The sequence below is a fragment of the Papilio machaon genome, chromosome 11 (assembly GCF_912999745.1).
Source record: "Papilio machaon chromosome 11, ilPapMach1.1, whole genome shotgun sequence".
In the NCBI taxonomy this organism is placed as follows: domain Eukaryota; kingdom Metazoa; phylum Arthropoda; class Insecta; order Lepidoptera; family Papilionidae; genus Papilio; species Papilio machaon.
The window spans coordinates 7,060,239-7,087,691 of record NC_059996.1 but is presented as its reverse complement, the minus strand read 5'-3'; the positions used below and the strand labels follow the sequence as shown (position 1 = coordinate 7,087,691).

The 27,453-nt window shown below is 31.1% G+C and overlaps 1 protein-coding gene across 2 annotated transcripts; it reads left to right on the top strand.

Moving 5' to 3' along the window:
• The first annotated feature begins 1,096 nt into the window (after nt 1-1,096).
• LOC106717691 (delta-1-pyrroline-5-carboxylate synthase) lies at nt 1,097-21,763 on the top strand. Of its 2 annotated transcripts, XM_014511604.2 has the most exons (10): nt 1,097-1,320; nt 16,991-17,167; nt 17,573-17,716; nt 18,167-18,274; nt 19,049-19,219; nt 19,507-19,695; nt 19,801-19,993; nt 20,077-21,081; nt 21,248-21,385; nt 21,566-21,763. In XM_014511604.2, exons 1-10 carry the CDS (start codon nt 1,213-1,215, stop codon nt 21,685-21,687), a joined length of 2,355 nt encoding a protein of 784 aa, XP_014367090.2. In that variant the 5' UTR covers nt 1,097-1,212; the 3' UTR covers nt 21,688-21,763. The 2 variants fall into 2 exon arrangements, with proteins under 2 accessions (XP_014367090.2, XP_014367091.2); XM_014511605.2 differs by lacking the exons at nt 1,097-1,320; nt 21,248-21,385; nt 21,566-21,763 and adding an exon at nt 12,352-12,533 and having other exon boundaries at nt 20,077-21,185.
• Nucleotides 21,764-27,453: the final 5,690 nt, after the last annotated feature.

Here is a 27,453-nt window from a genome sequence, read left to right as displayed (position 1 = left end):
CTTAGTAATATAATCATAAGAAATATAGAAACAAACCGTCTATTGTTTACGAGCTAACGCTTTATCATTAGGGTTCATTGTTGAATGGATAAGATAATTGCAATGGGGGTGTAATCTTGACTTGCGTAAGATCTTACCAAGATTAAGCCCTCGTTAGAATTATCATTGCGTCATCACCAGCATTGTGAAATACAACACACACATCATCAATACATTTTGTTTGTGATTTTTTCAGGATCTTTCTTTGTCCACTTTACGAGTATTATTTTTGCATAATGAACTTTATTTGTCTACAGTTGTTAATTTATTTATGATCAATAAATAGTTAAACAAAGCATAGATATCAACATAACATAGAGTTATAAAAGTTTCTCGCTTATCCAAGTTTAAATGTACTGATGCGTTTCGTCTATATAGATAAAAATAAGTATATAATCGCGAACCCCATATAGCTTCTAATTAAATGCTTGTAATAAATATTGTCATGTCTCAAATTTTCCAGGAAAAAAAACATAAAACAATACGTCTACGTATAAACGTTTCGGTAGTAGAAACTGACGTTAATATTTTTTTTAACTAAGTTTCAGGTGTATTAAGATGTAGTTGAAGTAAAGAAAGTTCGTAACTGAGTATTGCTCGGTATTATAGAATGTCTGAAATTCGAATCATTTTTGTGAGGTAGCGTGTTAATTAGGAAATTTCGAAGCGGTTCTGTGTCTAGTAGGAAAATTGGATCATGAACGAATATGGAGCACTAAAAGTTTCGGTTGCGTTTTCACTGACAACTGTACAAAAACATATAAGTTGTCATTATTTGTTTCAATAAACATGTTTTGTATGTCTCCAATGAAATACGAATACAACAGATCAAACACACAACGTATGTAAAATACACAAAACAAATTGTTTTTGTAAACATTAAAAAAAATGTTTTGACGTCATTCATAATTTGAAATTACTCTTCAAGTTCTAATATATATTATTGTAGCTTGTAATAAGTAAAGCCGAGCGATAAACTTTTTATCTATAACGTCATAGTGTATATGTATATATCATATTAAAACATAAGAGTCGTTGTAATATTGTATACTATCTCAGTGTCTGATTCCACATCAATTTACAGACATGTCCGATCAACTGCACTGCATATAATAACTACTGTTTTAATAGTTTCATTTTTTTAATATTGATTCTTTTAATGTTGAATTAAAAATGTGTTACAATTCATTTTTATTGTGTTTAAGAACGAGTGCTACGAGAAAATTTTTACGGATACCACAAAATTTTCGTAGAAACTTTAGCGTTAAAGTTACCGGAGATGTAAGTATTATTAATATATATAAACACTAAATAGTTTTCTGCAATACATCAATTAATAATAATTAATTAAAACAGTATTCCATTTTAAGCATTTAGAGCACGTTTGGCCTTAATTTATTTACTAATCTCTCTGAGTCACACAAGGAATCTTTGAATGAAATTTCTTTGTAGATTGAACGATCTGTCTTCTGAGGATAGTGTTAAAATATGAAGTAAACAAAGAACTAGAATTATATTTACTAATTATAAAAAATAATATAATTAGTGAATTAAAAACATAATTAAATTATAACATTAGTTTATTTACCACAGTTACTATGCCAAAAGACAATAATTTATCTCAGAAATCTATCTATATCTATATATATAAAAGAAAGTTGTGTTAGTTACACCATTTATAACTCAAGAACGGCTGAATCGATTTGACTGAAAATTGGTGAGCAGGTAGCTTAGAACCAGGAATAGGACATAGGATAATTTTTACCCCGTTTTCTTTTTTTTTTTTTTTATTCCGCGCGGACGGAGTCGCGGGTAAAAGCTAGTATTATATAAAAGAAAGTCGTGTTAGTTACACTATTTATAACTCAAGAACGGCTGAATCGATTTGACTGAAAATTGGTGGGCAGGTAGCTTAGAACCAGGAAAAGGACATAGGATAGTTTTTACCCCGTTTTCTATTTTTTATTCCGCGCGGACGGAGTCGCGGGTAAAAGCTAGTTATTTTTATAAGAAATAAAAAGATCATAAAATGAATTGGTAATTAAATATTTTGTAACAGTTATTATACATTACAGATTTCAGAATATCTTTTATGGAATCTGTTTCAAGTATTTACATTTGAGGGTCAAATCTATCTCCTATCTTATCTTGTAATTGATCAATACGGCAATTCGGGTCCGGGTTCAACCTCACGCATCACGACCATTAATTAAGGAGTTTAAAATTAATTGGAAAGGAGTTTTATCAGATTTAACTACTTAGATTTGTGTCAGGTACGTGTATAGAATTTGTACCTTACTAAAGCAGAAAATTAAATGTTAGGCAACCGTGAGTTTTCACTGCATAATAACATATTATCGCCCGTCTCCTTCACTTTGACTTAAAAAAGGCATGTTGTTTTTGGATACTCTGGCAATGAAAGTAAATGAAATCCAATAAAACAATAAAGTCAGAAAAACTTAAATAATCAGATTTATATTTATTGCATAAAATAATAGAAAAATACAGAGAACAGTTAAATTATTTTAAAGCAAAATTCAATTCCTATATTTCTTGGATTTGTTGTCGTTGAAATTTGAATTCAGGCAATATCGAGACTCTTGTACAATAGATGTGATGTCTAAGAAAGTAAATTCAATTTATTTTATCTGTAAAATGCATACTGTTTGCTTTGTTCATATTCGTTTCAAAGATATCTGTTATCATATGTTATAATATATTCTGTTTATCTTATACACATATATAAAAATTTAAAATTTCGCTACCTTTATAAAAAACCTTTATAAAAATTATTGGAATTGTTTTATACCCATTCGTATTTTTATGATCTGTAATTTCACGTATGTTACCATGACGAGTGAACCAACAAAATAGATATTTCTACTGAAGACTGAAGGGAAAAATGAATTCTGGTGATGTAAGCTTATTTAGGTGTCCACTAGGTTAAGTATTTAGCTAACCTGAATGTAATAAATAAATATACAACAATATCACACACTGTCCACATGCTCAAGTTGATATTGATACGGTTAATAAAATACAAATAAACGTAATCTGTTTATCGTTGACAGTAATTACGTAACTACACGAGTCTTGAATGTTTCCATAAGGTCACTATCATAAACGTACTACTATTAAAAGACTACTGTCTGTTAATCCTTCATTCAAATAAACGCTAAAACTTCAAGATACAACGTAACGTAAAATCGATTTGAATAAAAATCGAATATTGTTATAAAATTATTCAAACTTTCGTGAGACATTATCATTAACTAATATAAAAACGTCTAAAACACTCACGTACAATTGTCCAGTGTCGGCACCGACTAGTTTCGAGCCCATCGGGGGCTCTTCATCAGGGTGAGTGGGACTGGTATTATTTCGCGGACGCGGCCCGTCAATGTACAAATGTACGTGAGTGTTTTAGTCGAATATTTTAGTCGGATATCTACTATCTAGAACATGCTTGAAAAACTTTTTTTTTTACTTTACACGACCAGATATTGTAAAATACAAAATCTATAATTTCTACATCCCATATTTGATAGGTAAGAAAGGGTAATGAGAGACAAACGATATATGGAAAAGAATTTAAATTTTTTATAAATGCTCACATATGTATGTTTTTCTCAGAAAAGATCTCTAGATATATTGAAACTTAACTTATTAAATGTGTACCATGTTCACGCAATAAGATTTATCAGTTCTCAGTGAACAAATTGTAAACACATCCGTGTTGTTAATAGCGAACTGTCTATCCTTGGTTAATACAAATGATAAGCTTCAACAAGATAAGCACTATTTGTGCTAACGGGAAACTAACATTTCATAACACTTCATATATTGTAAACAAACTGCTTAACTACTATAATTAAGAATATATGGATAAAGCCGATTGTGGACGGCGTCTGACAGTGGGCTACTATGGCAGGGACATCTGTACAATAATATATTATTAATTCTGTTTTTGAAAGAGAAAGAGTACCAACTGCGTTCCACATTTAGGTACTAATTACATATTGAAATAATACCATGAAAAAATCAATTCTTGAAAATAAATAAATTGGATTTTTTTTAATAACTGCTTTCAATTAGTCATTCATTATTTTCTATTCTTTTGAAAGCAGATTTAATATCCGATTCACTTGAACAAAACCTTTTTGACTTAAGTACCGTGTGCATTAAGTGTTTTACGTAACCGGAAATAAGAGCGGATTTTCCGGTAAACCGCTTAGCTTCGTACATATAAGCTTAATTTCTACCAAAGAAAAAGCTTCGCAAGGGAAAATAATCAGTTTGTCTTAGAAAAATCTTACTCATTGTATAAAAGCTTTTCCTGCTTTTTACTAAAAGAGTTCATTTATACGTAGTCGTAATTGGCAAGGATTTGGTAGGAAGTGATTACAGATTTTTTAACAAACACAAGTTTGTAAACTTTATTTCTGAAAATAATTAAATACTATATACTTTCTAGAATTCATACTACATGAAAGTTAAGTAGATTAATACAACTTAAGGTGTGTTTCCACTGTCCATACATTTCTATAAAGACATATTGCGAAAAAGTAGAGACAACGATGTGTCTGGTAATGTTTTGAAATATAAAACAAGCTAAATTTTATATTAGCTTTAATACTGTTGGAGAAATTGCATTAAATAAAAAAACAATACTTAGTATTACTAAAGTTGCTTAAGTATAGAAAATATTCTCTTGCACGCTTGATTGCTAGAACGTTCTAAGAAATAGAAGAAAGCTATTTAAGTTTCCTGAAGCGGATTCGATTTCCTATTTAGAGTTAGCATTTATTCTAACTCCTTTTAATTAAAAACGGGACTGCCTCAACAAAATAATGTCCAAGCCGTTAATTACAGAATTGGGTCGTAATTGGAACGTTTTTCATTGGGTTTTACAGTTCAAATAAATCAAAAGATAAATTTTATACGACTCTATTTAATTGGGCTTAATATTTTCTCTTTATTTTTGGGTTTGATGATTCTGTTTATTTAGTCGGAACGGGTTGGTTTTTTTGTTAAGTGACTATATCAACCCATAAGCTTAAAATTAGAATTCATTATGAACTTATAAAGAAATTATAGCAATATATTTGAATATGAAGTTTAAAACCAGACGGTTACTCCTTTAATAACATAAAACTGGGAGAAATTATTACTTAAAATCTGTTTACGACTTGGGTCCTTCAAGAAAAAACCGTACACCTCCCTTAAATGTAGGCAACGCATCTACGGTACACCAAGATCCTATGTTATCATAATCTGACGAGCCAGTTGCCTGAAACGACCGGTGGTAAAACAGGATGCAGTGAATTGACCGCAAACTATTATAGACTATTATAGACTCTCGGAAATAGCAAGATAGCAAGGTTCGCTATTGACGGATTACGTCACGGAGGCAACATAATCACTAGTGATGCAACGGAAGTGTCTTAGCGGAACCAGAAACGGAAACAGATGTCAAAAATAAATTTTAGCAGAAACGGAAACGGAAGCGGATGCGGAAACAGAAGTGTAAATAATATGAAAAAAAAAACATATTTACAAATATTTATTTTTTTGCTAAAACCAGTTATTCGTTTTTAATTTATTAAGGCATTGGATATCGGTGTCCTTTAGCCTTCAATGTATGTATTTTTACTGTGCTGAAATAAGTTAAAATACGTGTTGACAAACGGAGGCTTTTAAATATTAAAACTTAAAAATAAAAATATTACGAAATAATAAAAATTCACCGTAAAAAGTTTTGGCTCCTAGCTGTTACCTTTTTTATTTTGTAAACAGTGAATGTGTTAAGTATCAAATACACCAAATCTACATTAGAAAAAGATATAATTATTAGGTGTCGGTGGCTCGTGGCACTTGACTTGCAATCTGCAGGGGCTGGGTTCGTATCCCGCCATGTACTAATGTGTTTTTCGATTTACATATCTACATTTTTCCGACGTTCTTACTGTGAAGGAAACCATAGTGATGCTGCACATATCTGAGAAAAAATTCAATGATATGTGTAAAGTCAACCCGCTCTGGGCCTATGTGGTTGACTATGGCCTAGTCACCCCTAATTTGGGGTAGGCTCTGAGCCCCTTAGTGGGGATGTATAGTGTGAGTATGAGCTAATGATAATAATGATGATGATATATTACATGGTTATCACTTATTCAAAAGTACATTTAATAACTCGTAAGTATGAGATAGTCACATTTTGCCAGTTGTCAAATTTTATATGGACAACAACTAGACAGTTCACTCCAGCAAGAGAAACTGATTGTTTCAAACAGCAGCAGAAAATATTACGCGCTTAAATTCACCAAAAAAGTACGTAAACAAAAAAATGCGACAAGTGCCGAAAGGCCGCGCACGGACTGCGCGTCTCGCGCCGCGCCTTTGGATCTCTCAGCCGTCGTAAAGTTCCGTTTTATCTCCGTTATAAAAGTTGCGGAAACAGAAGCAGAAACGGATGTTGAAAAGCACGCGGAACTTCCGCACTTGCGGAAACGGAAACAGACATCCGTTGCATCACTAATAATCACACCAGGGTGTTGCGGATGTTCATAGTTGTCGGAACAATTAATTGTTCTGTATAACTGTGATACGATGTACCTTTGCTCCCTTCTCTTATTAAAAAATAGTAATAAATATATAAATAAAAAGTAATAATAACAGCAAGTAAAGTTTGCCTTGAAGAATACAATTGATGAATAAATAATTTAAGTTTCCATTAAAAAAATGTTTTTTTTTTATTTTATCTTAAACACGAACGCGTGAAACTAATAACAGTGTATGTAATATCACAGCAGGGGCATGATGTATTGATGTTTCGTTGAAAAATTAATAACAATCTTTTAACATGGACTTTGAAATACTTTTTTATTGTAGTAACACTATCAATCATTGTAGTTCATTGAACCATAAATATTATATATTAAAAATTATCTTCAATATTTTTCTTGTTATCTATACAAAGTTAAAATACATTTTAAATTTTTTGTCTTTTTTTTTAAAGTATATTTGAATAAATTAAATCATATGTGTCGCTATGTGTATTTAGAAATTTTTTAATAAATTATTAATTAAATTTTAATGACTACACCATTTTTTTTTCAAATAATATCATCACTGTTATCAGCTTCATGACAATCTTACTAAGCTTACTAATATTATAAATATGAATGTTTAGATGGATGGATGGTTGGATGGATGGATTTTTGAAGGTATCTTCGGGACGGCTCAAAGGATCTCGATTAAATTTGGAACATAAATATAGAACATAGTCTGAAAGATCACATAGGCTACTTATTATTTTTTTTTAATCCGCGCGGACGGAGTCATGGTTGACAGCCAGTACTTTATAACTTAATGAATGTAAAAATCTGAATGTAAAAAAATGGTGAAATTGTGCATTAAATTAATTTAGTTTTTAAGAGTAGCTCATGGAGACAGACTGTAAATATAAAAAGATTGCAAATGTTGCTGGTACTAGCAATTACATGAGACTCGTTCAGTAATAGGCTACAATAGGTTATAATGAAAACGTGGCTTTGTCAATGATATTGTGTGTCGGTCACATTACGTTTGTAGTCAGTTTTATTAAGCTCATGGTCACTGTAATAAGTACTAATAAATATTACATTGTAGTGTAATATTATTTTTACAACAAAGGTTAGTTATCAAAGGTGTTGGCTATCTTTTTTTTAAATTAGAAAAACTACTGCTCTTCATCATCACAGTGATTACTAATGACTGATTGTTAAGTGAAGTGAATTCAATAATATTTGTATAAGATGTATGTTATTTTAGCTAGACTATTCGCACTTTGTAAAATGAACCTTAGAAAAAACGAATGCTCTAGAAAACTAAGTTGCAAAAATATAACAGGGTGAAGTACGAATAGCTCTCGCGATTGATAACATTTATTTGACTCACACTGGAATATGAACCAAAAAGCGTTAGAAATATAACCATCAAAGCCTAGACCATCAGAATCAAAGACGAAGCGTTTACATGAAAAAAAACAATCGCAAACAAAATGCACTCAAAAGTAACCTAAAAAAACCAATTTCAAACAAAATGCACTCAAAAGTAACATAAAAAAACAATTTTAAACAAAATGCATTCAAAAGTACCATAAAAAACAATCTCAAACAAAATGCACTAAAAAGAAACAAAATAATGACATGAAAACTTCTTTCTTTCTTTCTTCTCTCTTTCAAAAACCCTCTAAACTCTAAAGAAAGTTCTCTTCTTTCTTGTAACATGTCTATATTGTATAATTATTGTTATTTCGCAGTCGGTGTCGGCCGAAGTAAATATAATATTATACATTTTATATTTGAGATGTATGAGACATACTTACGTTTATGTCCCTACTTAGGCCGAAACCGACTCCAAAATAACAATAATTATACAATATAGACATGTTACAAGAAAGAAGAGAACTTTCTTTAGAGTTTAGAGGGTTTTTGAAAGAGAGAAGAAAGAAAGAAAGAAGTTTTCATGTCATTATTTTGTTTCTTTTTAGTGCATTTTGTTTGAGATTGTTTTTTATGGTACTTTTGAATGCATTTTGTTTAAAATTGTTTTTTTATGTTACTTTTGAGTGCATTTTGTTTGAAATTGGTTTTTTTAGGTTACTTTTGAGTGCATTTTGTTTGCGATTGTTTTTTTTTGAAGTCGGCTATTTTTTTTTCTTAAAATTTTTGTTTTATTTCACAATTTTTAGTGAATTTGAAGTTCAATTACAAATTTCCTTAATACATATAAAGACATAAATAAGACAAATAAAGAAAAGGACTTTCCTATTTGATATGTGTGTACTTCAATTCAAAAACTAATTTAGAATGCAGCAGATAACCACTTATCCTTTAAACAATGAAATAATTATCAAAATCGGTATACAAATTGAAAATTAACGAACTAATACATCGTAGCGTGCCTTTAATTTTGTCCAGCCCCGCGCCGCACTAGCATTTTTCGAATGCGCGTAGTTTTTAATTATTTAATATCTCCCAAACTATTGATCAGAATTACATAGTTTAAAGGCTAATGTAATCTGCATTTAATACTCTAGCCATCAAACATATTTATTTGGATAAGGATTCATATCGAATGTAATATAATAGCGCCGTAAGCTTACGACGCTGTTTTTCGTGTGCATTTTAATCGAAGTTTGTTCACAATAACATGTTTTTTGTGAGACATCCATAGATGATAGATATATGCCACCGAAGACTGTTATTTAGCAAATTTAAGGATCTATAATTACTCCATACATCATTTTTATGTAAGTCATATAGTTTGACCTACGTAAGTCCAGAAAGCAAAATTGTGCTTTTCGTGTAGCATTTTTCGTTTCCGCGTAATTTTATTCTTACGATATCTCCTAAACTATTAGACAGAATGATATAGTTTCAATTGCAAATATAATCTACATTAAATTCTCTTGATAATGAACATGTTTATTTACATAAGGGTTAATACTGAACTCGAATAATAGCGTCGGAAATAGGGCATGAATTTAATTGATGTTTCTGAAGAAAAAAATGGTTATTGTGAGAAAACTATAAAAGATAGATATATGCTATCGCTGACTTTTATTTAGCACATTTAAAGATCTACAATTCGCCATACATCATTTTTATGTAGGTCCTATAGTTTAGCCTACGTAAGCGCTGAAAGCAAAAATGTCCCTAACTTTCGCAACAAATTTTGAAGCTATATTCAAAATCTACTAGTCTTCTAGTTATTTAAAAAAAAAAACAAAAAAATGGGACCCACCTGCAAGCACTTCCTTTCGATTAAAATATTTTTCATCAAAATCGGACCACCAGGGGCGGAGTTTCGCGGTAACACACATAAAAAAAAAAAAAAATACAGTCGAATTGATAACCTCCTTCTTTTTGAAGTCGGCTAAAAAGTGACCATTATACACCAAGGAAATTCTTGTACGGATTGGACGAAAATTAAAATTGTTAAGTCTTTTGTTGAAAATTGTATAACATTTTAAATTAATTTAAATTCACTTTTGAGCCTTCTCTCTGAAGTAAATTTCAAAGTTTTAATTATTTCTGTGCCAGTGAATTACCTGAAATGTCACATGTTTTGCCTTAATTAAGTCGACTGCAAAATTTACATTAAGGCTAGTAATTACAGTAGCTAAGGTTTATTAGAGAACTGTGAAATCAAAAGGTTAAATGTTTCTAATGAATGATCGTTGGTTCTTGTCTAATTACGGCATTTTATGCGAAGGTTTAATATTTCTATGATATGTAATGAACGAAATAAATTTTTAATTCAAATTATATTTTTAAGCTACAAGATAGTAGCAAATTAATAATTTAATTAAGTAATTTACTTAATTTAAAAATTTTAAATTGTTTCATCTTATCATAAATATTTTTTACCTGAAATTCTGTCTTTTATAAGTTAATTTAAATGTTGTACAGCTCATATTTAAATTTTTGAATATTGAATTAACATTTCATAATAAGATTTCTTTAACCTAAATTATTTTAAAAAGTGAAAATTTAAAGTAATAAAATTATACATATACCGTATATTAAATCACTATTATTTTATAAAGGTAAAGTTTAAATCAAATATTCAAAGAGTTATTGTTATATTTTACAATATCAAAGAAGTAGACAGTGAAAATTTAAATTGTAGAGAATAATATCCAAGTTTCGTGACAGTTTGTTGTTACCAAGTTTCAGACTTAAAAGTCAGAACCTCGATCGCTCTGCCACTTAATTTCAATATTGTTTCTCTTTGTTTCTGTCTGGCGGCTATATAATTTGTCTTTGTAAATAAAATAAACTTTCTCTTATATTTTACATCAAAGAGTAAATTAACTACGATAAAAATACTCGACGAAGTAACGATCAAGTATTTTATTTATTTACACTGTATTGCAGACCCAGTTACATTTTAAAGAAATATCAACTAAATCGAGAGATTCTATTATAGAACACCGTAGTCTGCTTACCCCTTTGGATAACAAGCTTGAGTATTTATCATAATGGTTGTAATTTTAAATGTAAAAGAAAGTTAAAAGATAGTATTAAGTATGTAAATTGTAAAGCAATAGGTGGACTTATTACGAAATAAATACAATAACTTGCAGACGTTTTTGTAACAACGTATTTCTTATAAGCTTAATAATATAGTTTTTCTGACTTACATGAAAATGTTGCGTTTGTGATATTTCCTAAGATAAATCTTACATTTTATTTGTAGTACATATTCCTATATATTCCTCCCAAGTAGAGTTGGTGATAGGCAGGCCGTAAAAAAATAAAGCAAAACATTAAGGTACTCCCCTGGCGTGTTTGGCCAACCGTGACCGTACTGTTACAATAAGACACTAATGTAGTAGTAAAGTTGTTAGAAATTTCATTGGTGCCTGGAAACTTAGTTAAGCTTAGTTCTCTTAGCTTAGAAATTAATGAGAGGTTTGTTCGTCGGAGATATTGAGGTCGATCCGTGAATACTTAAGGATCTAATACGACCCAAACTTAATTTGTATTCCACTAACTCTATAATATCTATAGATGAACTATTAAGTCCATATTTCACGGATTTTTTAAATAGTTTATAAGAATTCTAGTTAATTTATGTTAAATTTTACGTTCTTTTGTGTAGTTTTAGGTGGCCAAGACTTATGACGTTAAGTGTGTTAAGTTTTTGGCGAGATTCAATTATAAGATTGTAATTAGCGTCACGAGAAAAATACTTTGTCGTGCTAAAGTTATAAAGAAATATAATATAATATATCAAAGTAAAACTGATTTATATTCTTTTATGAAGACGTAGAAAGACGACTGTATTATCTATTATAAAGTCTATTATTAATATGTATCTTAACAGAGTACGAGCGCTATAGTTTATTTAATCTTGTCACTACAAAATGAAACTGTCGTATTTAAAAGGTCAACAATTATGCGTTTGTATCAGAATCATTTACCAAACGAATTAATATATACCTATTTCATGTAGAGTAGTGTGTTTGTAATGGCGATACATATATATAAAAAGATACGGACATCCCACTCACTATCTTTAAAAGAACAAGGATAACAATATGTTTTAATACATGTTTAACGACAATGGAAATTCACGAGAATAAGGATCATTAGGTAGTTAACAGTCTGAACTTTGGTCGTCATTACAACTGTGTCCAGAACGTTACAAGACATTTCGCCATGACAGTTCTTTGTTCTTTTGTTTTCTATATTTTTTGTTGAATAAATATAGGTTTATTTACTCTTATTATCAGTACCGATAAATGTTCCCATTACGTTTTGTTATCATTTTGTGAACAGACTCTGTAACGTGTGACATCTAAAAGTGTATTTATAATTAATTTTACAAAGTGATTTAAAATGCTTCATATTGCAAGTAGAGTTGTAAGAGTTAGTGGCAGACGATATTATACAGTAACTTCGGATACATTGCCTATAGGAAATATTAATAGTGTGTATGAGGTATGTAAAATATCCTTATAAAAATTATAATTTAATATTCATAGTAGCCAGTGTTAGAAATACTGATTTTGTTTAAGAAAATTCGTTTCATCTTAGAAATAAGTTAGTATTGAAAATATTAGTATGTTTTATTTTTTGTTCGTCAATTTCTGTCTATAACAATTTCTAGAGTAATCTTTGGTAAAACAATTTACTGTCATGTTCAACTTACATCAAATATAATTTACTCAAACGATAGTAAACTAATTTGATGTTGGTTGAAAACGTCTAACAAGTCACTTTGAAACTAAACAACAACGTTTATTTGCTTAGATTTCAACTCAATCCATTACATACAGTAGTTTATATTTTATCTAATCTTCTACTAAGTTGTAATGTTGTAATATGATGAAAAACTATGGATAAAGTTAATATTTGAATTTAGATATTTTAGTAGTTAGTTTAAATTATGAAACTTTTTTTTGTTTTGACTGTAGTCTTACTTATGTTGTGTAAAAAAATGTTTTTTCATTCAAAAATTACACAAAAGGAAATTAAAAATTTACGTAAAGTCTCTGTTCTCGTGACGAAACACATTTTGTTATATCTGTTCTCAGTAATTACAAATATATACGTATTTAAACTATATAACTATATTGAATACGGCAAAAGAAAACAAATATATAAAACTAGCTGTCGCCCGACAACAGACGCGGAATTAAAAAAAAAACGTAATAAGTCTATGTGTTCTTCCAGACTATGTTCTACGTCTGTAACAAATGTCATCAAGATCCGTTGAGCCGTTACCAAGATACCTTCTAAAAAAAATCCATCCATCTAAATTTTCGCATTTAAAATATTAGTAAGATATGTGTTTTATAAGAAAATTTGTATCACATACGGAAATAAACATACAACATAAAATATCTTTTAGTCTGGAAACAATTTAAATATTTACTTAACGAGTTAATGAAATGAATTTCGTTATCTTATGTACATAACATTGTGTTCACTGTTTATATGATACTAAAGTTATGTGATAAAAATAGTTCATATTTAATTAATTAAATTTGAAAAGGATGTAAATATGTTACATAATTAAAAGAATAACCGTTAGTTGTTAAATAATTTCTATTAGAAATAGTGCTCTTTATAGTGAAATTAAAAAATTCTTTGTCATGCAATGAAAGTAACAGGATTACAATTACTAAATCAAAGATAAACCTTTCATTGTTAAGTTCCTTTGGCAAACTGTGCCTCCCCTCCTCTTTCTATGTGTCCCCTTCTCCGTTGATTAAAGTTAGGCAACGTATCTGTATTTGCGGATGTCTATGAGCAACGGTCGCCTCGCTATTGTGGTGGATCCAGGTGGCCGTTTGCTCGTTTGCCACCTTATGATATAAAAAAAAAACCTTCTAGCTCCATCATTAGATCAGCACTGTCTTCATAATATTGCACTGTCAAGCATGCAAAATGTCAGCTAAATCAGTAGCTGGAAAGTGGATCAAATTTAATTTGCAAGATTTGATAACAAACATTGGGACAGGTGAAACTAAATAAAAGCTTGTTGTCCTTCTTTTCCAGAATGTAAAAAAATCCTGTTTGAAAGCGTAATTTTAATCAAGTAATATTTCATGCTAGAAATTAAAAAAAAAAAGAAAAATCTCCATTAACTTTCCTTTAATTTAATTTTTCGATCCTGCAGTCAATTTATTTTATACAGTAGTATAATCCCAAGATTACCAATGAGTATTAATAAACAAATAACGGTGGGTATCAACTGCCGGAGCACACGAAAACAAACATATTACAATTAAAAAACAATATTTTTTATAAAGGTCATAAGGCAGTAGAAATATACATTAAAATTCTCTTTTGTTTGCAAAAGCGTATTGCCTGTGTTACAAATTCTAGCCAGCGGCGTTGTCTCTGTTTGTGAACAAAGTTTGTTTATGAGAAAAACATTTTCAAAATTATCATCGTTAAGCAAATATGTTTTAAAATTACATTAATAATCAAAACAGTGTATATTTCTCTAGGTTTATGAAACTAAAGTTCTAATAGTCATTATTCTTGTTTAACCTTTTATATTTATATTATGATACATTTTTAGAATGATTGTGACTTTGGTGGAACTAAATAATCAATCCAGATTTCCCTTATTTTCATTTAAAAGATTATGTTACAAATGCTTAGATTGATGTTTGTTAAAAGGTTTCCGCAGAACCGGTAAACGAATCACGCTGAAATATGCCACAGATATAGGAAATAGTCTGAAAAGATACTGAGGCTACTAATTAATTTATTTTTTGGATTCCGCGAGGACGGAGACGCGGGCGATAGCTACTCACTTATAATCTGTTTCCTTAAAATTTAAAGAAGCCAAGGATCGCAATAATAAGATGTAATCATTTTCAATAGATTTATAATTAAACTACTCCATAGACAATGATCGTTGTTTAAAATTATAGTCTCTACAAATTATCTAAAACAAAACAATTTGTTTTAAAATAACCCTATTGTACTATACGTTTGAGAAGCCGTAAACCAACGTATACGTCCCTAAAGGCAATATCTCATCTCCTGACTTGCCTGATCACGTTAATTCCAGTGCGGTTACCCACAGTCGGAGGTCTGTTCTATTATTTGAGTATCATTAGACATTCAGCTAGCATACCCCTTGCTCGTTTGTGGTGAGTGTTGCTGAAACTAATTTAAATTACACGCTCAAGTAGCTATTGCATATTATAAGTTATTTCATATTATGTAAATACTGAACATATATAAACCGATGAATGGATTATTATGTAAAAGTCTAAATTGATCTAATATAATATTATAGTAGATAATACATATACAACATACATTTTAATACGTATTGGATGATATATAAATCAGTTTCAAGATAACATCAATTAATAGATGTTTATGATGACATAATTACGAATTCTCGTATAATTTATTACCGTTAGATAAGTATCAAGTCCCAAGTTACAGAATTATTATTATACTTTATTAGCCGTTGCCCACCGTCTCCGTCCTTTTGGGATTAAAAAACTTAAAGTAGCCTATGTGTTCTTCCAGGCTATATTCTACATCTATGCCAAATTTTATAAAGATCCGTTGAGCCGTTCTGGAGATACCTTCAAACAAATATCCATCGATCCATCCATCCAAACATTCGCATTTATAATATTAGTAAGAAGTTAGATAAGACTAGATCGTCTTTATCATAATTAGCCTGCATTAATTCATCGTTGGACAATAATAATTTCTTTGTCAATATTTTCAAGGTTATCACTGGCCCGGTGACAAAAAATGCCATAAAAAATACAAGACAGCAACACAATAAGGACCTTTTTTGACATTTTCAGAGTGTCGCCAGTGAGATGTTATAATTTAGTTTAACTTATGCCCACCGACCACCGAATCAGTTAGTGACTGTCTATATGAGTTTTATAAATACAATTCTATCAAATATTAATTATATCAAATGTAATCCACATATTAAAACCTGTTAAGTATTCACTTATCATGTGATGCGGTCAATGTCCAATGTTCAATTTTGTCGTTCGTGTTACAAACAGTATGTATGCCGTGCGGCTTTACAGCAAACAATAGACAAGTCTCAATTAATTGTCCTTAGTTCAGAGGGTCTATCTCGAATATTTGCGTGACAGTTGGGAGAACATATTTGTAACGTCATTGACAAAATTTGTATGAGATTTGTTGGTGTAATTTACGCCCTCTGCATACATTTTAATACTGTGTTGATGAGGTTACGAAAACGTTTTCACGAATATTTAATATTTTTATTTTTATTTTCTATTCATTTTTAGTTTTTAACGAAGATTTTATATCTAAATTTTGCAAGTATTTATATCTTAATATTGTAAAGATTTACGGCTACAATTTATAAGTACAGACGTGAAGAAAAGTGTTGCTGTAACTCATTTCACTTGTATTTGTGGCACCTGGCTCAAATTGTCCCTGAAAGTTAGTTTTAATGTTGTTGTACATTAGTGAAGTCAGAGTTGGGTTTCTACACTAATTTTACATTACTCGGGTCCACCCTAATTAGAAATTATACTTATTTAAAAGAAACTATTTCTAAATGAAAATTCATTGCAGTTCTAACTAGATATTACTAAGTTGATGTTTGGTCAACGATATGCATACTATTTCAAACTATGTATGCAAATTCGGAACCAATGGGTTTAATTTAATTTCAGTTTGAATTTTAATTTTTTTGTCATCTGTCATTTATTATAAGGGTACTTCATTAGCAATTATCTTTCTTTTATAAGCCGTACACCTCATATGTCACGCTTGTGATTACGTAAAGTCGCAACAACTCTGGTTGTTTGTATTTTGATCAAACTTTTCGACTGGCGCTCTGTCTTACACAGAATAGGCAGTCGTGTGCATATAAGTTAGTGGAAAAGGGTTTTTAGAATCCCCTATTTTAAAAATTACAGGGTCTTAACGTAGACAAACGTACACTTGTGAGTACGGAGCGCAAGAAGAGGACGTTCACTGACCGATCGCAGCTGAAGTACGCAAGAAGACTGGTTGTGAAGCTTGGTAGTGCCGTTATTACGAGAGAAGACGGGAATGGTTTAGCATTGGGACGACTAGCATCTATCATTGAACAGGTATACTTTTTTGATAGATCTAGAGTTAATATTATCACAACTACAGTTTTTTTGTAAGAATAATAAACATAGGCTATGAATTCATTCAATACGAGGGAATTCTTCGTAATAAAATTTTAACTTACTGTATTATATTATATGTTGAAAACATAATAGACTGATGACTTCTTATGATGAAAGGCAATATCATTATGAACATGTCAGTCCTATAAGTTTTATATGGGACTGACATGTCCATAAGAACCAAAGTCCCTATAAAAATAAAGTTAAAAAAGACAATATCAGCCTTATGTTCTTCCACCATTGCTAACGTGGATAAAAATCACCATTATTTTATAACTTCGTATTCTGACAGCTCCAAAATTCTTAATTGTTTAGGATATTAATTTCCATATGTGTTTTCAGGTAGCAGAATGTCATCACGAAGGTCGAGAATGCATAATGGTGACGAGCGGCGCGGTGGCGTTTGGGCGTCAAAAGTTGACGCAAGAACTACTCATGTCACTCTCCATGAGAGAGACTTTATCACCAAGTGATCATACCAGAGAGGTAATAAATTCAGAAGAAATAAGCGTTATGATGAATGATACAGGACCCTTATCATTAACCTATGACTAATTGACCTAAGAATTATTACCATCTCACTGATGATAGACGTTAAAGCAATTGTATTTCATGAAGACGTAACCCTTCAGCCCATCTTTATATTTGGTCACATCTCACATCTAAAAGGGCTAGTCAAGTTTCTTCGATTCATACAGATGCTACAAATATCAATCGGTAAAGTTGGTCACTTGACATCAGGCGAATCGCCTTCCAGTTTCATTTTCAGTTGAGTTTCTTTAGAAATGTGAAAGGATTTTCAATTAGTGTTGTGTAAAATGCATCTTGTTCTAATATTCTATAGGTATTTAACAGTGGAAATGCTATATTTGCTATGCTACTCGTACATATGTAGCAGTAATGTTTGAACATTTAGTTTAATTGTTGTGTACACAGGACGCTGGTAGCATTCTAGATCCGCGCGCGGCTGCCGCGGTGGGTCAGTCGGAACTAATGGCTATGTACGATGCAATGTTCTCGCAGTACAATGTTAAAATAGCACAGGTAAGCCAGTAACATTTCATTAATTAAATTATTTATATTATCTACATGTTTCTAATGTTTAGCGGTTTCACCTGTATCCGCTCGCTTTATAGTAGATACTTAATTTAACTTAATAATTTATAGAGATTGTTATAAAGTGATTTACTTAGTGGTATGAACGAACCTGTATCAAATATTATAATTGCGTTTTATGTGATAGCATATTTTATTTACATTTGCAATAGCTGTTATATATATGAAAAGTAAATATGTGTGAGTAAATAACGTGCGTAACATATAAAATACATATTTGTAAATATGTTGTAAATGGTTACTACTACCATAGTACAACATATAAATCTGTGATAAGATTCCTATGTAATCGTATTAAACCCTTGTAATGGTTAATATTCCGCGTAGAACGTTAAGGTAATGGTTATATCCTTTGAGAATAGCGATGCTGAGGCTGCCAGCGAGCCCCACGACCGTTTCCTCACAATAGGGGACTGATTAAATCTCAACATCGGAACGTTTTGTGTCATATCAGTCAGCTTGAAGCTTTTGTGCTGAGAAATTCAATTCAAACCAATATTACGCGCTACAATTCTTACTAAATTACATTTTAAACAGTAACTGCCACATTTGATGGTTATTTAATATCCTTAGTTTAGATTAATGATAGTAAACCTAATCTAAGAAATTCTCTTGGTTAGGTATTTTTGAACATTTATGTGAACTTTTTGATACTTTAAAAAAATTAGATTAATGGTAACAACTTTTAACAAAAATTTCTAGGTTTTGGTGACAAAGCCAGATTTCTATAATGAAGAGACGAGGAAAAATTTGTTCTGCACATTATCAGAGTTGATATCTTTGAATATAGTGCCGATAATAAATACCAACGACGCAGTTAGCCCGCCTATGTACATACACGACGACACTGTGGTGCCGGGAACGGGGAAAAAGGTAAGCAGGTTTATAAATATTATTATAGTTGTATGATACTAAGTAAAATTCTAACTATCCGTCCACTCAGACTGGCAACTGGAGGTAGGTTTTTTTTATTAATAACCGCGATGAACCTTATTCTTGGCAGTCAGTCCATTGTATGTGAGGCCTACAGATGTGACACGACAACGATCTCTCCATGGCCGTCATTCTTGGACATTCCGGCTAAACGATGTGATCAAATGAAATTGGTTGTGTTTATCAAACCCAATAAGAGTCGTATGTATAATTTATAAAATTTTCAGGGTATAGGCATAAAGGATAACGACAGTCTCTCAGCATTGTTAGCAGCTGAAGTGCAGTCAGATTTATTAATAATGATGTCAGATGTTGACGGTATTTATAACAAACCGCCTTGGGAAGATGGAGCTCGTATGATGCACACGTATACTTCGAAGGACAAAGACTTAGTACAATTTGGACAGAAATCTAAGGTGATAGTCATTTAAGCAATAAATTAATATTTCATGTTATAATAATTGAAATATTAATTTATAAACAAGGCACAAAATACTTTAAATTCTATGTAAATATCCTAGGTTGGAACTGGAGGAATGGATTCTAAAGTGAATGCCGCGACGTGGGCAATGGCGCGCGGTGTGAGCGTCGTTATATGTAATGGTATGCAAGAGAAAGCAATTAAAACGATCATTAGTGGACGGAAAGTAGGAACTTTCTTCACAGATTGCGCTACAAGTTCTCCGACGTCAGTCGACGTCTTAGCGGAAAATGGTAAATTGGAATTATTTATTTTGTTGTTTGGTAAACAGCATTAGCTTTGAAATAATTTATTTGAATTTTTTTAACGTTTTCAGCTCGCTCTGGCAGTAGAGTTTTACAACAGTTAACCCCTTCAGAAAGAGCGTCAGCAATTCACACCTTATCAGATTTATTATTAGAGAAACAAGATAAAATACTTGAAGCGAATGCTAAAGATTTAGACGAAGCGACCAAAGGTGGACTAGCCAAACCATTGTTAGATCGGTTGTCTTTAAGTCAAGGGAAATTGAAGACATTATCAACTGGATTAAAACAAATAGCTGACTCCAGTTACGAAAATGTTGGCCGGGTATTACGAAAAACTAAATTAGCAGATAATCTAATTCTTCGGCAAGTGACTGTACCAATTGGTGTGCTATTAGTTATTTTCGAATCCAGACCGGATTCGCTGCCACAAGTAGCCGCACTCGCTATGGCATCGGCTAACGGTTTACTTCTTAAGGGTGGAAAAGAAGCAGCATATTCGAACAAAGCATTAATGGATCTTGTTAAAGAATCCCTTCAATCAGTCGGTGCTGAAGACGCAATATCTCTTGTATCCACACGCGAGGAAATAAGTGACTTACTGTCTATGGAAAAACATATTGATTTAATTATTCCTCGCGGTTCCTCTGATCTTGTTAGAAGTATTCAAAAGCAATCTCAGCATATACCTGTGCTCGGTCATGCGGAAGGTATTTGTCACGTCTACGTAGATAAGGATGCAGATCCAGTGAAAGCATTGAAGATTGTCAGAGACGCGAAATGTGATTACCCGGCAGCTTGTAATGCAATGGAAACATTACTGATTCATGAGGATCATTTAACAACCACATTGTTTACTGACCTCTGTAATATGTTGAAAAAGGAAGGTGTTAAAATACATGCAGGTCCGAAACTTGCAAGTCACTTGACATTTGGTCCGCCGCCTGCAAGAACTATGCGCCACGAATATGGAGCACTGGAATGCTGCGTAGAATTAGTGAAGGATATGGAAGAGGCTGTGGATCACATTCACAAATTTGGCAGCTCACACACTGATGTTATCGTAACAGAAAATGGTAAGTGTGATAAGCATATTAAGTTATTCGACATTAATAATCTTCGAATCATCGAAATTAAGCCTTTCGCTTCCAACGATGATGGATAAAATTAATTTAGTTGATACTCTAAATATCAATTTCGAGGTTTATAAAGTATTGGATTAATTCTAAAATATGTTTACAGAAACAGCAGCTCGAAAATTCCTCGGTATCGTAGATAGTGCTTGCGTTTTTCACAATGTATCTTCTCGGTTCGCCGACGGATTCAGATTCGGGCTTGGCGCTGAAGTTGGAATATCTACAGCTAGGATTCATGCTAGAGGTTAGAAAAGATTTCAAACCAGAAAGTGTCATATATTCGATGTGTTTTAATGATATAATTGTAAATCGAAATCATGCAAAATCTAACTTTGATCGTAATTTACAGTGGCCACTGATTTTTCAATTATAATTTTTTAACAAATTTAGCGTTTAATGAATAAATGATTTTGATATTTCCCAGGTCCGGTCGGTGTAGAGGGTTTGTTAACCACAAAGTGGATCCTGGAAGGATCTGACCACACGGCCGCGGAGTTCAATGAAGGCAAGAGAAACTGGATACACGAACCCTTGCCTGTTCATTGAATTACCAGCATATTAAAATACTCTAGGGATTAATTGAAAGCATTATAAAGAAGCAATGCTTTGAAATATAAATTTTTATGAAAAAAAAGAATTAAAAAAAAAATGATCTTCATCAAGCGGTTTTAAAATTAGTGGAATGTGATATTTTTGTGTAAATATTATATGTACGAGTATTTTGAGTAGTACAATGTTATATAAAATATGTTTATGTAATAAAGAATTAACTAGACAACAAAATAAATTACATGAGAAAAATATATTAAACATTATTATTAATAAATAAACTATTAAAACATGTATATAAATGAATATGTTATACGAAAAAAATTACATATTTCAGGCAAAAAAAAAATTATTAAAGAATTATTTAAATGCATTTTAAATCTTTTTATTTAGTACACCATTAAAACAAAAAAGCCTAACGTTTTATTTCTAATCTAGTACAGTCGCGTGGAACGTTTTACTCTATACATTTGCGGTAACAATTTAGTATCGTAACATGGGCCATTTCTCTCAGCGTTCACTGAAGCTTTTCTCAGTTTGCAGCAAAATTACTACATCGTATTTATACTATATTCTATAGAAGTATAGCTGTTGTTGTTCTGATATTTATATATACAAGGATTGACGAAAACGATATCAACATCGTAAAAAAATTACATAAGTCCATTAAATTACTATCGAATGTGCTTACATTTAATCTTTGCCAATCTTTACTATAATTTTTCTATTTTTAATTTTACCACGTATTGAATAAAACTCTTATAAATAATTTGTTTTGAACTTAATAATTAAAAATGGAAAAATACCGTCTCTATAACTATACTATTCAATTGTTAATCTAATCCAATTTTAAATTCAATTCGCATTTCTTATAAGAATATAGTCAAATATAAGTTAAATTCCTACGAACGAGGTTTCAAAATGGCCTTAATTTAATTAAGATATTATCAATCCGAATTTGATTTTCATTCTAAATGTAGTAAGCTGTTTTATTTTACTTTTATCTTCTAGAAACTGCTGAGAATCTTATAAAATTGGAATTGCTTTAAAGATATCTTTTTGTGGCGGAGTTAGAATTTTAAATAGTAATAAATTAGTTGAAAAAATCGCATTTAGTTGGTACATTTTTGAATTGTTTGTATAAAATTATGTATAAAGCGAGCGTCGGTTAAGCTCTTGACTTGTAATCTGCAGGTCCTGAATTATATATTGCTTTACTTTAAATAAATATTAATTATAAAACCAATAATCCAATGGACTATTCGAAGAGATGAAAAACAATTGAATAACTGTGATAAATAAAAATAAATAAATCTAATCGCAATATTAATAGAACATTTTACTGAGGTTTTATAATTTTAATAAAGTCTGAATAACTCATTTTAAGCCCACTTTCTGCGTAATAAACTTTATTACATTGAACAAGAATGTACGTGGTAAGGGCTTAAGCCGAGTATATTCATTATTATGCCGCATATAAAGACTAAGCCGGGAGTGGCTTAGTAGTTTTACAATCTCGCCTTTTTTTCCAATGTACTTTTAAATTTAAATACTTACAAGTAATATTAATTGCATTTTAATATAGTTACAATGCGAATCCAGTATTCCATTTTTACTTGTGACGATTATTTAACACACAGTTAATTTTATATGCTTTATGTTTGAAACAAAATAAGTTTGGAAAAAACATGTTAATTAACATATTTATGAGTATTACTAAAACTTTATCCTATTAATTTTATATGTTTTATCATCATCATCATCATCTCCTTAACCTTGTCCCACCTACGTAGGGTCGGTGCACCAGGTTTCCGTCCTACAAATCAATCTGTCTGCCCCTATCTCTCTATTGTCACCCCCTTCTTGATCACCTTTCACGCAATCCATCCATCCCTTCCTAGGCCTAACTTTACCGGTGTACCCCTTCACACTCATACTTAACGCTCTCTTTGCTACATGCGATTCTTCCCTCCGCATGACATGTCCATACCACGCTAACTTTTTACTTCTCAATTTTTCTACTACCGGTGCTAATTTCAGAGGTCCTCTAATATACTCATTTCGTATCCTATCCACTCTTGTTAAACCACACATCCATCTTAAAATTTGCATTTCCGCCACATGTACTATCTTTTCATCCGTCCCTTTAACAGCCCAACATTCTGATCCATACATCATGACAGGTCTTACGATGGTTTTGTAAATTTTCCCCTTTATTTTGAGGGAAATTTGTGAGTCGCTAAATTTGATATGTTTTATAACTATCATAAAATTGCATTTATACATATAAGGATACTTTTTTTTTTCAAACAATAAAAATTTTCGTCAACAATTTTTTAATTTTCTACATACTGTATACATTTTTAAAAACAGTTTTCTGATGTACGAAATGGTAGAATAGAGTTTTTTCACCGCTTTGATTTATTTTAAGATATCTGAAAGTGAGCGCACTTATGGCGGCCAAGAGATACTTGAAGACCCTTGCTCCTTCCTTGCGTTTTCCGTTACAAAAGGAAGCTGTTGTTTAAGGCAAAATGTATTGTGATAAAAGGAAAAAAATCGTATAAACCACTAGTAGTTGCCTGTGACTATGTCTACGTTGATTGTGATAAATATTATTGCTAGAGCCATTGATTTTATGCGTCCAATAGTGCATTGGTTTTCATTACATTTAATTCCTCAGTCAACAAAAAACACTCACAAATAATAAGACTATTGTTGTGATATAAAGATAAAACGAGGATTAAATATTTAGTTACCTATTTTCTATTATAATTATATTGCTATATAACATATAAACGTTGGATTACATAAGAAATATATAGTCAAACCTCTAGCTGCTGCGTTTTATTGGAAGGCATAAAAGTTTATGATAGTAAAATAAAAGTGATTCTCAAAAGAAATAGCAAATTATTGAAAGGTCACTTTTTCAATCGCCTACGACTCGTATTAGTCCTTGGAGTCTAGGCGTCTGGAATAGGTTTCATAAATTATCTGAGCAATAATACTAAAATTCAGTTTAACTTACACTTTTAAATAAAGAATTGTCCTCTTATGATCATAATAATATAACCGTAGGATACGGACGTCCAAATCCTTGTCGAATTATTAAAAAAAACAATGTTTTTTTTATTTTATTTTTCTTTTGCAAGAGTTAATATCTTACTAATATTATAAATGCAAAAGTTTCTCTTAAATTGAATGATCGAATGATGGATTAAAGGATCTTGATGAAATTTGGTATAGATGTAGAATAAAATCTGGGAAAATACACAGGACACTTATTAGGATGCTTTTTTAATTCAGCAGGGAGTCGCGGTTGACAGCTAGTACTTGAATAAAAATAAATCTTAGTAAATCTCATTGCATACTATTTTCCGGATATTTTAAAAAATCTAACAAAAAAGAAAATTTTAGTATTCTGTTTAAAAATATTCATATTTTATTTTTAAATATGACATTAATACTAAAGCGAAAAATACTTTCAGTAAATGGAAGTATTAGGAATATGAAACAATACAATTTTCATAAGTGATCCTCACAATAAAGGCAACGCGGGTTTGTTTAAAGCCATATTGCGAACGTTGGAATACAAAATAACCAGGAAAGAATTTCCATAACGTGAGAATTTTGCTTGTTTTATAGTTAAGTTATTGTGCAAGGTATTTTCAATACTGGCAACTTCATAGCGCTATTGAATCTTTTTTTTTTTAAAGATTAACTTTTATTACTATTATTACTATTTATTTTATTTTATTATGATTAAAGAAAGTATGACGTCATCTTACTATCTTACTAATATTATAAATGCGAGTGTTTGGATGTATTGATGGCCTGATCTTTGTTAGAAGGTATCTCCAGAACGGCTACATGGATGTCGCTGAAATTTAGCACAGATGTAGAACATAGTTTGGATGAACATGTAGGTTACTAATAAATTTATTTTTTATTCCCGCGCGGACAGAGTGCAGCTAAACACACAACAGCTAGTGCATAATAAACACATAACTTGTGACCCATATTTATCTCTTGTGTCTTACGTAGCTATAATCGAAGAATCTTTATCTTGTTACCCTAACCTCTTAGTTATGTTGTCTTGGTATATTTTTTTATTTAAAATATTTTATGCGTGAACGCATTTGCAGCAATTGATTTAAACAATTTACATAGCAGCGAGATGTTATTAAGTATTTGTGAAAGGACGTGTCTCAATAAACGAAATGATGAAATGCTTGCAAATGGAAGAAATTCTAAAACGTTATTTAAATTATTTTATACCTTCTACTCAATTTTTAATAGCTTATGTAAAACAAAAGGTTTCTTTATTAAAGTAGATGAGAGATGAACTTTTCTTTTTTGAGGTAAACCAGTTAAATTTTAACGAAGAAAACCTCAAATTAGTTAAAGCGATAAAAAATAAAAGAGAAAACAAAGCGGAAAAAAAAAGAAAAAGGGAACTGATCAAGAGTATAAATAAAATTTGGAACAAAGCGCGAACATCGTATTATTTCTCGACGAAAAAGTTTCCCCGAAGAAATTTTGCTTTTATTACTTTTTAATGAACTAATTCATTTCCTTCTTCAAATTTTATTCGACACTGTAAACAAAAATAATCCGAAACAAAAGGAAAAAATAAAAGGATGAATCTATAATCACTGATATTAATTCTGAATATTTAGACATTATCTATAGCGTATTTAAAAGTAATTGAATAAAAGTTTGTTTAAATGGATGGTTGGATGAATGTTTGTTTGAAAGTATCTCCAGGACGGCTGCATGGATCTCGATGATTGGCATAGAGGTAGAGCATAGTCTGGAATAGCTACTAATAAGTTTTTTTTAATTCCACGCGGACGGAGTCTCGGGCGACGCGGGCTAGTGTTTAAATATTTATGCAGCTGACTGTACAACTTAGTTTTTCCTGTTATTCATAAAGCCAGATTATGGTTGCTTGTGCTCTGCACAATCTCGTTGGTTTATGTTGATTTATTATATTTTTCTCGCTACAAAATATCTTTTGCTCGTTTACCTGCTTTACCCTCATTTTTTGTTCCATTGTGGGTAAATTCATTACAGAATTAATTTAATTTAAAGCGACGGAAAACGGCTGGATGAAGAATAAAAGGATTGCATATTTTTGCTTTCATCAAACTAATTAATTTCTTACTGGGTTGTTTAACTAGGCTAGTACTCTTAAACCCTTCGTACACAAGGCGGTGTAAATCTTAGAAACCCGACGATTTTAGTTGCTTAACTATTACAATACAATGTAATGGAGCTTCGTATACAGGAACGCGTCGCTGACATTTTTTTTTTCGTAGCCAAAGCCAGTCGCTCGCCACCCGTTTATCATGGTAGTCCCGAAAAAGTCACCGTGATTTCAAGATGGCGTAGCGAATCTAAATATTAGACGTATATAGTCGCTATGTCTGTACTGACCGGAAGACGACTCGCGTCGACGATTTCACGCTGTATGTACATACAGCTGTATAAGCTGTGATACTCGCGACATAAGATTACAATGTTAGTTGCAAAGATTTACGTTGCTTTTGTAAGAAAGGCCTTACGTCTTTTTCCTTTTTTCTTCAATAAAATTATTCCAGTTATATCTAGGTTATTTACAGTTTGAGTCTAAATCCATTTGATTGCATTTCTTTCTTGATTATTTTTCGGAATTTTCGGTTATTCTTTTTGTTACATTTGGTAGAGAAAATTATAGCATTTTTTATGCCACAGACGGTCAGATCCCTATTTATGAGGTTA